The 15,767-nt window shown below is 42.2% G+C and overlaps 1 protein-coding gene and 1 pseudogene across 1 annotated transcript in view; both read right to left on the reverse strand.

Annotated features, from left to right (window-relative positions):
* LOC139385077 (major intrinsically disordered Notch2-binding receptor 1-like) overlaps positions 1-14,490 on the reverse strand; it is a 44,563-nt gene extending 30,073 nt beyond the window's left edge. Inside the window, exons 1-3 of the mRNA XM_071130122.1 lie at positions 13,956-14,490; positions 13,597-13,901; positions 10,936-12,411 (exon numbers count right to left, since the gene is read on the reverse strand). Coding sequence (XP_070986223.1) covers positions 10,936-12,411; positions 13,597-13,901; positions 13,956-14,448 — 2,274 coding nt within the window. The 5' untranslated portion in view covers positions 14,449-14,490. The remainder of the gene's footprint in view (positions 1-10,935; positions 12,412-13,596; positions 13,902-13,955) is intronic.
* Positions 1,140-1,834, reverse strand: LOC139385265 (insulin-like growth factor-binding protein complex acid labile subunit; annotated as a pseudogene).
* Positions 14,491-15,767: the final 1,277 nt, after the last annotated feature.

The raw sequence follows: 15,767 nt of genomic DNA on the forward strand, positions 1-15,767 counted from the left end.
TGAGTTGAGTGAGTTTGTCTCCTATGAGAAAATCTAAAGACTGAAGTTAGGCTTTAGACAGGTACAGCCTGTTGAGTCATGGGATCGGGTGAAACAACTCCGTTCTCAGGGCTGTGAACTCATTCAGGCTGATGTCAAGGGACCACAACTGTGGTGTGTAGATGAATGTGTTTGGGTGAAAGGACTTCATGTTAAGACTCCTTGCGCTGAATGCCACTAAATATTTCAGATCTTTAAGAAAGTTGGCTGGTATATTCAACATTCCAAAAGGATGCTGACTGGAGATGATCAGGATCTTGAGAGACGGTAGAAGAGAAAAGGGTGGGGATTTAAGTTCACCATAATGTAGATATTTAATACGATTCCAACTCAAATCAAGTTTTTCTAAGGCTGAACATCCTCTGAACATAGTGACCCTAATGTTTATTTTACTCAATCTATTTGATGCCAAATGAAGCATTTTAAGATTGACCAAACCATGAAAGGCCCCGTCTTCCACAGTGTCAATTCGGTTGTCAAATAAAATCAAAGTTTTGAGGGATTGTAAGCTTTCAAAGTCTCCTTTATGGATAGATCTTAGCATATTGCCTCCCAATTGCAAGTTTTCTAGTTTTTGCAAACAATTTTTAAAAACATAACGTAAAGATGGGATACTGTTTCTTCACAGATCTAGGAGTTTTAAGTCCTGCAAATCTTGAAAAACATTGCCTTTAATGTCAGTGATTTCATTGTGGAAAAGACGGAGAGGTATGTTAGTCCTGTCAGATTGGCAAAATCGAATGAGCCTAGTTTATTGATGGTATTGTATCTGAGATCCAAGATTGTCAGAGATTGGATATTATGAGTGGCATTTGGCACAGAAGAAAGCATATTGTTACTTGGATCTAGAGTAGTCAGTTGCTTCATTGAGCTGAATGACTGATGAGACAGATGAGTAAGAGCATTATGGGATATATCCAACTTAGTCAAGTATGTGCAGGACTTAAGCAGTTCCTCAGAGACAAAACTCCTGTTGTTATAACGCAGTCTGAGTGTTGTCAGTTTAGTAATATGGCAGGCAATGTTGGTGAGAGCTGTGATCCTATCTTCCCCTAAACAGGACAGTATGAGAGATGTTAATGATGAGTTGAGGGTCTGCCTCAAATGAGTACCACACTCATTTCCTTCAAAGACATGTGGACACTGCTCAAATTGAGACTTTTCATATGACTCAGAAAAGATCTGTCTGGTACATCCCATGTCATGCTTCCATTTTGACCAGAGTCAGTTTAGGAAGAACATCAGCTGTGATCTTGAAGATTCTCATTGGGTTCTGGGATAAATCCAGCACTCTCAGTCCTATGGACTTATTTGATATGTCCTGTGACTGGAAAAAGGTAAATCCGTTGCTTGCAATGTACAACTCCTGCAGGTGTGTGAATAGCAAGATTGTCTGAACCTTCTTTAGAACATTAAGTTGGTTGCCGGTTAAGTTTAATACATTTAAGCTGGAGAGATTCTGAAAGGTAGAGGATGAAATGATTTTGATGTGGTTGTAGTCTAGTCGAAGCACGGAGAGGTTGCCTAGGCCCTGAAACAGGTGGTCTGAGAGGGTGTTGAGTCTGTTATTGGCTAGATTCAGCTCCTGAAGAACGACCAGGCCTGAAAAAGCCCCATCGTCCACATGAGAGATCCAGTTGCAGGACGTGTTTAAAGACTTGAGGGCTGAGAGATCTTTGAAATCAAATGTTTTGATCATCACAATGTTGTTGATGGAAAGGTCTAAAGATCTTACTTTTCTTGGAATGTCTTCTGGTATGGTTTGGAGGTTCTTCTTTCCACAGATTACTTTCATGTTGGTATCATTGAGAGATTCACGGACTGTGCATTTTTTCAATGAATAGCCCCTTACTAGATTTACAAGGATCCAGCAACATATAAGAGTGCACAGAAAAATACTTGGTGGTGAATATGTAGTCCCATTGCGTATTTCCGGCATGGTTATCTTCATTTTCATCAATAGGCTCTTGATGCCAGGTCCCCCTCGCAAAATGGTGTTTCTAAACTCAACGGCCTTTTCCTTTTTAAATAAAGGTTTTTAAATAAAAGTTAAATAAAAAAATGTCAGTTCATTTCTGGAGGAAGAGGTGACAAACGCCACATATTTGACTCCAATTAGCACACAGTTTGGTCCAATTTCTTCTCAAGCTTCTTATGTTCCACCAATGGACTGTCTTCTGAGTATATGCTTCTTAGACCATAATCAGAAGACAGACTCACAAGTTGTGTGTCTCTCCCTCCAGCATATATTGCCATGAAATACAGAAGCATCACCTCAAGACGATTCAGTTTTACTTCCTGTCTCCAAAGACCCTCCCCGCCGTTTCACTTCCCTTTGATCCCTGTGTGTTTCTATACGTTTATACAGTTGGTTGGACTAGTTTGGAGTGTATGTGTAGTTCCTAAATACATTTCAAATGTGTTATGTAGAAAACTTGCCTTGTTACCCAAACGCCTTGCTCCAGTTAAGTGCTACGCCACGCCCACGTAATGAGTCAGGATGGAAATCCATTCAGTCTGATTGGTCGCAGAAACCGATGGGTTGGGCCAGAGACAGAATATGCATTGCTAAAGCGGCATTTTGAAAATGTGTCATTGGCTTTGAAACTCTGATTGGTTAGAGATGATCCAATTGCTGATTACTTTGTTTTGTACAGAACCCACTCATTTTGACATCACCACAAACGCCTTCAGTGATGGCAGCCTCAGACTGAAGTACGTAACAAATGATAGAGCAGCGGAAGAATTCAGTTTGAGTGTCAGGCAAATAGAAAACCCTTCAAATTCACACTCTACAGCCCTGGGACACAGGCTCACAAACTCTGACCTAACTCTGACCTAACCTCCAACCCAAGTACTCCATTCTGCCACCTCTGGTCTCTTGGCCCTCCCACCCGTATGGAAAGGTGGCTCCCGCTCAGCCCAGTCTAAGCTCTCCTCGGTCCTGGCACCCCAATGGTGGCACCTGCCTCCCCCTGAAGCTAGGACAGCAGAGTCCCTGCCCATCTTCTGAAAACATCCGAAACCCTACCTCTTCAAAGAGTATCTTAAATAATCCCTGAACCTGCATGACATGAGCCGCCCTCGCGCTCTCTCCCAACTTGGATAGAAAGTTGTCTATTAATGCCAAAAAAGTAAATCCACCCTCAAAACACTAGCTTATTAGGGATTGTTTCATTATGCAGTGTACAATCTATAGCTATAATGTTTACCGTATTTAGCTGCTATTTATACACTTTTAATAAAAATGACATCAAATAGCCTCGCAATGAGGAATAAAAGATGACATGGAATAGCCTAGTAATGAGGAATAAAAGTAGTCGTCTTAAGGATAAATTCATCCACTATTTATTGTTGAACTCAGCCGGTAATAAATGGGCTGCAAGGTCAATTACATTAAATCAGATTAATTCCAGCTTGAGAGACTCCTCTGGTCTCCTGAAGTCCTCCTTATTTTGTGTGTATATTTTTTCACCACGGCCTGTAGGTTCAGGGTGCGGGCCTGACTGTTTTCTATACTGAGTATTGTCAACCCAGACAGTCTTTCCTGAGACATTGAGCATTATATGTCCATTGCACTGCACACAATTTAAACTTAGTCTTGAATGATGCATGCCAAGATACATTATACCAGAGATAAGGGACTGTTGATATTTGTAACCACACATCTCAAACGCCGGTTCACCAGTATAAATAAATTGCAAACCGTTTGTTGTTACTGTTGAGCTGTCCAGTATCCAGATGACCTATCCCCAGATCATCCTATACAGTTAATCTCTTTCCATAACGTGTTGAGCTGTCCAGTATCCAGATGACCTATCCCCAGATCATCCTATACAGTTAATCTCTTTCCATAACGTGTTGAGCTGTCCAGTATCCAGATGACCTGTCCCCAGATCATCCTATACAGTTAATCTCTTTCCATAACGTGTTGAGCTGTCCAGTATCCAGATGACCTGTCCCCAGAGCATCCTATACAGTTAATCTCTTTCCATAACGTGTTGAGCTGTCCAGTATCCAGATGACCTGTCCCCAGATCATCCTATACAGTTAATCTCTTTCCATAACGTGTTGAGCTGTCCAGTATCCAGATGACCTATCCCCAGATCATCCTATACAGTTAATCTCTTTCCATAACGTGTTGAGCTGTCCAGTATCCAGATGACCTATCCCCAGATCATCCTATACAGTTAATCTCTTTCCATAACGTGTTGAGCTGTCCAGTATCCAGATGACCTGTCCCCAGATCATCCTATACAGTTAATCTCTTTCCATAACGTGTTGAGCTGTCCAGTATCCAGATGACCTGTCCCCAGAGCATCCTATACAGTTAATCTCTTTCCATAACGTGTTGAGCTGTCCAGTATCCAGATGACCTGTCCCCAGATCATCCTATACAGTTAATCTCTTTCCATAACGTGTTGAGCTGTCCAGTATCCAGATGACCTGTCCCCAGAGCATCCTATACAGTTAATCTCTTTCCATAACGTGTTGAGCTGTCCAGTATCCAGATGACCTGTCCCCAGAGCATCCTATACAGTTAATCTCTTTCCATAACGTGTTGAGCTGTCCAGTATCCAGATGACCTATCCCCAGAGCATCCTATACAGTTAATCTCTTTCCATAACGTGTTGAGCTGTCCAGTATCCAGATGACCTGTCCCCAGAGCATCCTATACAGTTAATCTCTTTCCATAACGTGTTGAGGCCGGCAATTAAGGAGAATGAGAGGCTCAATTAAAGGTGTTGCAGAACTGCTGTATTTGAAGCACCACTTCCTTCTGCCCAGTTTCCCTGATGTTGTTAGGGCAACCAAGCTGTTTTTACCATCCCTGTAACTGTCTCTTCTGCGGAGAGATCGTTTTCTAAACTAAAACTTTCAATCAGTTAATGTTAAATGTATTATTTTTCAAGGCCTGAGGCACTTTTTCAGTCATATTCCTGAAGTCCAAGAAACAAACACTTAAGTTCCATATGTACTAGGAAGTTAAACATGTGTATGAATGTCTTTTTGGAGGGTTAGTGTCAAAATGATATATATATTTATTAAATTATTAGACCTCGATGACAGGCGCATGGGCCCCCAGAGCTGTGTCCGGTACTCAAGTGATGCTAGCTTAGCTACCTAGCATGTTAGCTCATTGCTAGCATATATAGCTACTGTCTAAGCTATTGAATGTTTTGTATATTTTCATCTACTGTATATACACTACATATAACAATTAACATAGCACGTTGCTATCACCTTATTACCGCTGTGTAAAATATGTTATTTAAGTCCTTCTTTCATAGAAACCACTTGTACTAGGGTTCCAGAGTCATCAGACAGATGAGTACAGACAGCCCTTTTGCTTCCTGAAATAAGACAATGGTGTACGTGTTAAGTCCCAACACATGGAAACTGACTGTGAGGAATTTGCTCATTCAGACTCTACTTTGGGAAGTGAAATATTTATTCACGTGACCCTGAGTTTGGAATGTGGTCAGACAGAGGAACTAACTATCAAGTTTAGGGAGGGATTTGTATCATGAATAGACATTTAACCTTTCACATCCCTCCAAAACATTTATTGAAGTAGCTGCAGCTTAGAATTCTTATTTCAAAGGCACAAAACTTTCAACATTCAACCACCCATTGACACTTTAGAGAAAGTGATTTTAAACTAATTTTATGGAAAAGGCCAGGTGTCTTTGTTATACAAAATATATGTTGCCAACTCCCAAGAATCCTGACAGGGAAAAAGACTACCTTCACTTCAAAGAATAAATGACAGAACGTTAATATACAATTCAAACCTCCACGGTACACCTGTCAGTGCTCATGAAGCAAAGAATATGATGAAATGGAGTGACTCAGGAGTATTGGGCACATGAATGAAGTTGGAGTTCAGGGAAGGTGGAAGCAATACGCTGGGAAACGTATCCAGTCTTTTGACCTATCAGATTAAGATATTTGACTTCCTCTTTTAACCCAACTCCTCCAAAAGACACATACACAGGTTTTGGAAAGGTGTGGGGGGGGCTCTCACACTGGGTGCCCGGGGAGCTAATTGTTGTGGGGGGTTGAGTGCCTTGCTCAATGGCACAATGGCAGGCAATGGCATCTAGGATTAGATACCAGCAACCCTTCGGTTGCCAGCTCACTTCCTGCCAGACATTTCCCATCGGACACGTGATACGAGAGAGAGAGAGAGACAGACAGACAGACAGACAGACAGACAGACAGACAGACAGACAGACAGACAGACAGAGAGAGAGAGAGAGAGAGAGAGAGAGAGAGAGAGAGAGAGAGAGAGAGAGAGAGAGACAGAGAGAGAGAGACAGAGCGAGAGAGACAGAGCGAGAGAGACAGACAGACAGACAGACAGACAGACAGACAGACAGACAGACAGACAGACAGACAGACAGACAGACAGACAACTTGTCTAGATGGAGAGTGCATGCTAGTCAGTTATCCATTCAGTGATCAAAAAGATACATACGCAGCACAGGGCTTGTAGAATGACAGCTCGAGGTCGAGACCCATTTCAATTAACATCCGCTCCATTTGGCTTCGCAGGGAAAGGTCACTGAGAATGACTAGTCAGTGTTACACCTGCAAACTGAGAGTGACATTTCAACATGCTGTTTTGAACCCCCCTTAACCCAGGGGAAGGGAGGGGGTAGAAGAGGGTGCCCGTTGGCACAGATCTAGGTTCTGCGTGACCTTCACCTAAACTAAACCATGAAGGGGGAATGTAAATCTGACCTTAAATCATCAGAGTCTATGGACAAGTTCATTTCTTCTCCCATGGGAAGGGGGTGGGAGGGTTTGAAGAAATTCTCAGGAAAGGAATCTATTGTAATTCACGTGCCTGAGAATTAGTCCCCATTATATAAAAACAATAATCCCCAAACAGTAATTTACAAACAGATAATTATTCACAAACAGACCCTATTTCCTCTGTCTGTATAACAGCAGTATATCTACGATATGGCACTCTGATCCATGTAAATCTCACAACAGAAAACCTTACAGACTTAGTTAGCGTGTTAACTCCTGCTCTACTGTATATTTGGATGCCAGCTGTTTTTCTGCTAAGCCTGAAATGACTCTGGTCCCTTCCCCTTGACGAGTGATGAATGATGAGAGTGCTAACATGAGAGTTCATAAACGCCCCCAAGGAAAAGGATTCAGACCACAATCCCTTGCCTCTTGTGTTCCTAAATTGACAGTATTAATCTCTCCTCTCATTGGAGAGATTGGTAGAATGCGTCTCATTTCTTTCTGTGAGACAGAAGGGGTCCCTGGGTTTGGGATAATTTAGCTCCACTGACGTCTGTGACCCAACTATAGCATCAAATCCTGCCGTCGAGCCAATTGCCTGTCTCCTTTGTGTCTGTGTGTGTTTAAGTGTGTGTGTTTGCGTGTGCATGCATGCATGCGTGCGTGCGTGCATGAAATGTGTGTGTGTCTGCGTGCGTGTGAGATTTGAGGAAGGGAAGCGAGGGAAATGATATCCTTTTCATAGCAACTGTTTAATTAACACTGTTGAATCTCTAGACATTTGTGACAGTACTTCTATGACATCCTGTCTCTGTCTACATGTACATAGGAGATAGTGACTTTACATACCGTAAAACTTCATTAACAGCCACGACCATTTTTTTGCTTCAATCACTGAACCCAACAGGTGCTTATTAGAGACAGGCTTCTATTTGAGCCAGGCGTCCATTTCCTTAATGCACACATCTTTTGCTCAATAAAATGTTGAAAAGACAATGATGTCGCTCTCCTTTATCTTCTTTTGCATAATCTTTACAGTACTCACTGAAGTTCACTCGTAAGCAATTCACTTAAACCTGGCATTTATTACAAACAGGTGTTTATGCACTGAAATATATAGTAGACTTCATTTGAATTACTGTTACAGTGCTATTTGGATTGTTAATTGGATTCGTTCAGACATTTCTTGATTTCTTGTTGTTTTGATTTATTTATTATCATGTGTGTACTTGCATAACATTTTACTACATTGCTAGGAGCTAGAAACATAAGCATTTCTCTGCACCCACTATAACTAATTAATAAGGCCCGAGTAGGTGTGGTATATGGCCAATATACCACAGCTAAGGGCTGTTCTTCTTAGAACCACCCATCCCGGATCTGGGAGAATTGTCATCAACAACGCTGAATAGCATAGCGCCACAGTCAAATAATATTACTAGAAAATATTCATATTCATGAAATCACAAGTGCAATATAGGAAAACACAGCTTAGCCTTTTGTTATTCCACCTGTCGTCTCAGATTTTGAAATTATGCTTTACAGCGAAAGCTAGGACCGGGAGTAACAATAGCAGCCTCTCTCTTTTGCGCACAAATCACTCTGAGAGCCCCCACCTGTCCACTTACGCAATGTGGTCGTTCACGCTCATTCTTCAAAATAAAAGCCTGAAACTATGTCTAAAGGCTGTTGACACCTTAGGGAAGCCAACAGAAAAAGGAATCTGGTTGATATCCCTTTCAATGGGCAATAGGGATGCATAGGAACACAGGGATTTAAAAATAAGAGTCACTTCCTGATTGGATTTTTCTCAGGCTTTCGCCTGCAATATCAGTTCTGTTATACTCACAGACAATATTTTTACAGTTTTGGTAACTTTAGAGTGTTTTCTATCCTAATCTGTCAATTATATGCATATTCTAGCATCTGGTCCTGAGAAATAGGCTGTTTACTTTGGGAACGTTATTTTTCCAAACATAAAAATAGTGCCCCCTAGCTTCAAGAGGTTATTAATTAAGTACGATGCATCGCAGAGTGCCTGGATACAGCCCTTAGCCGTGGTATACTAGCCATATATCACAAACCCCTGAGTTGCCTTATTGCTATTATAAACTGGTTACCAAAGTAATTAGAGCAGTAAAAATAAATGTGTTGACATACCTGTGGATTACGGTCTGATATACCATGGCTGTCAGCCAATCAGCATGCAGGGCTCGAACCAACCAGTTTATAACTAAACTGTGCATGCAACCAATAAACTTTGATTTTATTTGAAATATGTGCTGATGCCAGGCTATTAAAAGGGACAAGTGGCTATTTGAGACTTAATTGAAGTTTTACAGTTTATGTTTGTATGGCTTGGTTGTCATAGTCCTCAGGTTTTCAAAAATGCAATGTCCTCAAAATGCCACGTGATTATACAGTGTGAGACATGGTACAGCTAATGTTTCTATGTGTATGATGCCATTCCAGTTGTGCCGCTCCAGCCATTATTATGAGCCGTCCTCCCCTCAGCAGCCTCCTCTGGTGTAGTTAAGTGTAGTTATTATGAGCCGTCCTCCCCTCAGCAGCCTCCTCTGGCACTCATTTACTGTAAGTGGCTCTAGATAAGAGCGTCTGCTAAATGACTAACAGTGCCTCCAGAAAGTATTCTCACCCCTTGACTTTTCCAGATTTTGTTGTCTGACAGCCTTAATATAAAATTGATTACATTTAGATTTTGTGTCACTGGTCTACACATAATACCTCATAATGTCAAAATGCAATTTAGTTTTCATAATTTTTTTTTAATTAAAAAATGAAAAGCTGAAATGTCTTGAGTCAAAAAGTATTCAACACCTTGTTATGACAAGCCTAAATAAGTTCAGGAGGAAACGTTTGCTGAACAAATCACATAATAAGTTGCATGGTCTCACACTTAACATGATTTGTGAATGCCTACCCCATTTTCAAATGCTTCACAAAGAAGGGCACTGATTGGTAGATTGGTAAAAATAATAAAGCAGACACTGAATATCCTTTGTGCATGGTAAAGCTGTTAATTTGGCTTTGGATGGTGTATCAATGCGAAGATACAGACGTCCTTCCAAACTGAGTTGCCAGAGAGAAATAAAACCACTCAGGGATTTCACTATGAGGCTAACGGTGATTTTACAGTTACAGAATTTATAGGAGAAAACTGTGATAGGAGAAAACTGAGGATGGATCAACAACATTGTAGTTACTCCAACATACTAACCAAAATGACAGAGTGAAATGAAGGAAGCCTGTACATGGTGGTGGCTGCATCATGTTATGGGTGTGCTTGTCATCAGCAAGGACTGGGGAGTTTTTCAGGATAAAAATAAACTAAATGTAGCTAAGCACAGGCAAAATCCTAGGGGAAAACCTGGTTCAATCTCCTTTCCAACAGACACAGAGACAAATTCACCTTCCAGCAGGACAATAAACCTAAAACACAAGGCCAAATTTACACTACCAAGACATGGCCAAATCTACACTACCAAGACGACATTGGATGTTCCTGAGTGGCCTACTTACAGTTTTGACTTAAATCTGCATGAAAATCTATGGCAAGACTTGAAAATGTCTGTCTATCGACAACCAACTTGACAGCGCTTGAAGAATTTAGAGAATAATGGGCAAATATTGCACAATCCAGGTACGCAAAGCTCTTAGAGACTTACCCCAAAAGACTCACTGACTTACTTTAATTGCTGCCAAAGGTGTTTACACTTGTATTGACTCAGGGGGTGAACACCTATCTAATCAAGATATATTGGTTAACAACAAAACAAAAAAAATATTGTAGATTGTTGTAGATGTTTTTTTTACAATTAAATCCATTTTATCCCCATCTTGAACAACGTACAGTGCGGTCCAGCACTTACAAAGGACTTATATAAATGTATTCTATTCCATTGTTCTTACCTCGTTGATTACTCTTGTCATGTTTCTGTAATGATAATAATACTACATAGGATTTTAATAGCGCTTTTTTTTCCCAAAGACACTTTCTTGTGGTAGAAAATATGCTCTCATATTACATCAAACAGCCCAAAAAACACAAAGTATCTAATGTTGGTGTAATGTGAAAAGTGTTAGAAATGTACTGTAAACCATTTTTCTTACCTCTTTGGCTTTCCTGTGTCTGTCCTTGGTGTCCCTTTCTCGGTCTCTGTCTCTGTCCTTGTCTTTGCCCTCATCCCCATGGTGCGAAGAATACGACACCGTTCTCCAGTCCCGTGGAGAGTTGGTGATGCTCGCCACCTTTGACTCCGTGGCGCTGTTCTCCTCATTGAGTGAGCGTGACGACCTCCGCGTGAACATACTTTTCTTAATTGCCTTGACCCTCAGACTCTCACTGTCTGAGCAGCCCCACTCCACTGATCCGTTATCCACCTTGATGTTGTGGCCTGTCGTGTGGCACTGAAAGACATGGGGCGAGAGGTTGGGGTCGGGGTGAAGGTGATCTGGGGTGGAAGTGGTGGCTAAAGTGTTTTCGCCCGGTCTCCCGTTGGTTTCGGGTTCCTGGATCTTCTCGTCGAGTTTGGTGAGCTTGGAGAGCACCTGCGAGATCTCTCCTCGGACTCCGGACAGAGACTCCAGCTTCTTCTCGATCTCACCTATCCTCATAACAAGCTTGCACACGCTCGATTTGAGCTCGTCGTCCGTGTTCTCTAGGGAGTGAAAGAGGCAGTCCAGCTTGGACTTGGCCAGTTTGACCGTGTTGCATTCGGGTGAGCTGTCGCCGTCAGACTTCATGGTCACCTGAGAGAGAGATCCGATGCTGTTATAGCACGACGATTGGATGACGCCCAGCGAGTCGCACACGCTCATGTCGTCAAGGAAGCGGAAGATGTCACTGATGTCATCGCTGATGATCTCAGAGTCCTCTTCCGAGTGTTTGCACGAATGCCTCTCTCTCTCGACGTATTTTGCGTGAGCGGCGGCATAGTCTTTTAGCTTCCTCTGTTCGGCCTGCTCCGTTTGTGTCCCTATGCTGGACGAGCTGTCTATGTTACCTCCTTGAAAAGACGTACTGTTGATGCCTTTCTCTTTAAATCTTTTCCCAACCTCTCTTTTGTCGACACCCACCCCGGGACCGCACGCCATTGAAGACATATCCTTTGTTTTCAACCCGTTGGTTTTCTTTGCGAACCCTGAAGGGGAGGCCACCACTTTCTCTTTGGCACACTGGAAGTGCTGCTCATTCTCTTTATTGACTACATTGTGGCGATGGTTGTCTTTCAGCGGTTTCCCATTCAGAAATGACCTCTCAAAATCCGGTGGCCCTTCTTCAGCATTCAGACTCAGGCTTTTCACGGGCCAAATTGGCTGCTTCCCCGGCCTAGCCGTACTCCTCCGTGTGTTCACGCACTCTGTCACTGTCGTTGGCCCGAAATACGTAGACGCTTGAAGGTCGTCCAGACTCTCGTGCTTCGCTCGCCGTTTCTCCTGAATGGGCGAGTTCATAGTAGGCTCAAAGTAGGGGTTACTGTATGGCAGCTCGAAGCTGTGGTTGAAGAATGTGGCAGGTTTGTGGAGCTCTCTCCGGTGGTAGCCTCCAGTTGCCCTGATGTTTGGTTTGCACTCTGAGGTGATGACCTATAACGACAATGGGGTAACACTTCATTAAGTTGCTCTTAAACCTGTGTAGTGACACTCTAACATGATGGTAATATTGTATTGTTTGGCTCTAAGTCACGCTGATAATAATATTTGTTAATTAACTGACTAAAACCTAAAGATAATAGTTTCATAGAAATTTGGTAATTGTTTTGAGCAATTTTTGTCATTACACAAGTGATTTTTTTGTTGTTGTTACAGACTCATTCACTTTTACAACAACAACATTTTAATACACTGTTGTGTTAACACATCAGTCAAAACACCCTGCATTATCAAATCAAACAAAGAAAGAGTCAAACTAAGCATAAAGGTGCTGGATGTAACATTAGGCTCAGACCAAGCCTTTCTAGAAAGAAATACGTTTTATAGATTGGTTATTCTCACTGAGAGTTATGTCCATTGAGACATTTCCATTCTAAGTGACAAAGGCTATACAGATGTAGGATCTTGATTTTATCACTCTTTGTTGATGAGACTTTTCCTGTGCCAGAGGAAATGCAGATGACCTTCATGATTGACATAAGTTCATTAAAAACCTATATTAACAGTATTCCACTTTTCATGTAGCCTCATTTTGACCAGCTTATAGCCTAAACCACCAATCAAGCAACATTATGGACTAAACGTTGAAATCCTGTTGTTGCAGGATTATTTTGCTGCAACAATGCAGGTCTAATTAAGATCGTACATCTGTAGATCTATGGACCAGTTTCAGGAAGTGGGGAGGTACTGTTTTATCACTTTTGTTTTATCCTTTAGGTTTCTTGTGCTTTTCTCTGACATTTAGATGGTAAGATTAGCAAACAACGGCACAAATACTTACAGCTAGCACCGTTTAGTAGGAACGAAACAACTCAGAACATGGCACAATAAAGAATGTAGCTGACCACATACCACAGTGAAAATTAGAGAGTGATAATTGATAACAGATAGTTAACAGTGGAGGAGGCTGCAATGGAAATCAGTCTGACTTTATCTTCAATGTTTGTTTTTTCATGTATTGTTGTTTCAGTGTAGTAATGGGACAACATTAAAACTCAAACTTGTTGGGGGTACTTCCCAACAAATATGTCAGGATAATTATTGTTGCATAATGAATGATATGTAAATGCTTAATACAAATAAATAAATAATATAGAATTAAAGACCAGAGACACAGACCTGTGGGGAGAACGCTAGCAGGTTGTGAAAATCCTCCTTGAAGATGTTTCTCTTCTGGACACAGGAGTGGACAGAGAAGGGCTCCGTGTGGTTGATGTGTTGCAGGGACTCCTGGTCTGTGGTGGACTCACTGTCAATGTCTATGGGAAAGTAGGTGCTCTGCATCTCGCAGGGCGGCGATGGAGGACTGCAGCCTGAGTACTGGGGCAGGTGCTGCAGCTTGTCTAGCGACGCTGCTCGACATTTCAGATCCTTGTTTACGCCCAATAGGAAGTTAGGGTCCGAGGTCGGGATAAACTGTGGGCTGCAGCTGTATTTCGAGCTGGCGGAGTGGGAATGGGGGTGTGGGCGGGGGTGGGAGGAGTTGTTTTGGGACATGGGGCGATGGTGGGGGTGGTGACCCGCCCTGGAGGGTTGATCCATGAGGTCATAACCTCCGCCCCTCTCATAGTCCTGGTACTTATAAACATCAGTGTCGGACCTACATGACTCAAACGACTGGTTCTTGTGGAACTTGGGCCTCGGTGGTGCCATTGGGAGCTTGTCTTTGGCCACCCCCCCATTCATTTGGATTAGGTTAAACATAGTGACGATATCCGCTGCCACCATGAGTTTCTTAGACTGCTGGTCCTCAACAGTACATCTCATCTTGTCTTTGAAGAGAGTGGCAGGGAAGGCTGGGTCCAGGCAGGCTGTGTAGAACAGAAGGCTCCGTAGCTTGGCCAAGTGGACCAAGTCAAAGCGGGCACACAGGGACTTACAGAGGTCCTGGTAGGACACACTACTGTGTTTAGTGTCTAGTTCCTCCAGGATCCGGACTAGGAACAGGGAGTACTCTGGTAGGGGATCCATGGCATGTGGTGTGGGATGGAGCTAGATGTTGATATCCTCGTTAATCTCCTATTCTTTAAGTATACTGTACAGGGGATGCCATTGAGATGGAACGTCTCAAATACAAGGGAGACCTGTCCCCCTTATGAGAGAGATAGGAGGATGACCCTGAGAGAGAGAGAGAGAGAGAGAGAGAGAGAGAGAGAGAGAGAGAGAGAGAGAGAGAGAGAGAGAGAGAGAGAGAGAGAGAGAGAGAGAGAGAGAGAGAGAAAGAGAGAGAGAAAACACAGCAGAGAGAGAGAGAGAGAGAGAGAGCAAGATATTGACTATTGGACAATCACATACCACAATCAAAACATAGCCAAACATTGCAAGTAATAATAATCATGAATATAAGGTGTTACATCCCATGTTATTATCCCAAAGCAATAGTTATCCATGTGCATGTGACTAATAAACTAATCTAATGATCACGTATATTTGTGTTATTGTGAATAAGACAGAAATTAAATGTGGTAACAGTTTGGAGAAGGCTTCACTCTTTAGATAGGGATCAGTAAAGATTGGTTTTCATATTCAATTCATTCCAAAATATATACTATCAGGCAGCTGCTATTAAATGTATATCATTTTCAGGAATATTGAGTAGGCTACGTTTTTGTCATTGTATACCCACTAGATTCAGTTCAAGAACTCTAAACAGTTTCGTTCCTCAGACAGAAATGGATATCCACACCGTCATAATTCAATCACATTTGCATAACCTCAGATTCACCGCTGAGTACTTCGAAACAGAGAATAAAATCCATATTCCAGTTCTTCACTGGCGCGCGCGCACATACAGTACATAACCAACAAAGGGACAAATAGACTCACCTAACGCACGATTCCATTTGCTCTCATCCGAGTGAGCATTCAAAAGGTATAGATTCCTAAAAGTCATCAAAACAAGGCGGCAGCAATGCGAAGTTGACGCACAACATTCATTCTTCAATTGAACCATACACCATAATATACATTCCAGTTGGACACCGTAGTAAATAACCAGCCAAAAGATCCGATTCGATCCTCAGTCAGTCCCGTTCGGATAATCCTTCATTTATCATATTTTGTATTGTATTCCAATAGGTGGACTATGTCTTCACTCCGGGACCGGATTTGCGGTAGCTGTTGGAACCCAGCTGTCGGCGTTCTCACGCGCGCGCGTGTGGTGCTAAAAAGGCACCCAGTCGGCTTTGTTTCCACCTAGAATGACGTAATTACACCTTAGCACCAACTGCAAGTCAAGCACAGCGATGGAGACTATATATTCATATTGATTATTATCCTGTACATTATTC

Source organism: Oncorhynchus clarkii, chromosome 26, assembly GCF_045791955.1.
Source record: "Oncorhynchus clarkii lewisi isolate Uvic-CL-2024 chromosome 26, UVic_Ocla_1.0, whole genome shotgun sequence".
Taxonomy (NCBI): Eukaryota; Metazoa; Chordata; class Actinopteri; order Salmoniformes; family Salmonidae; genus Oncorhynchus; species Oncorhynchus clarkii.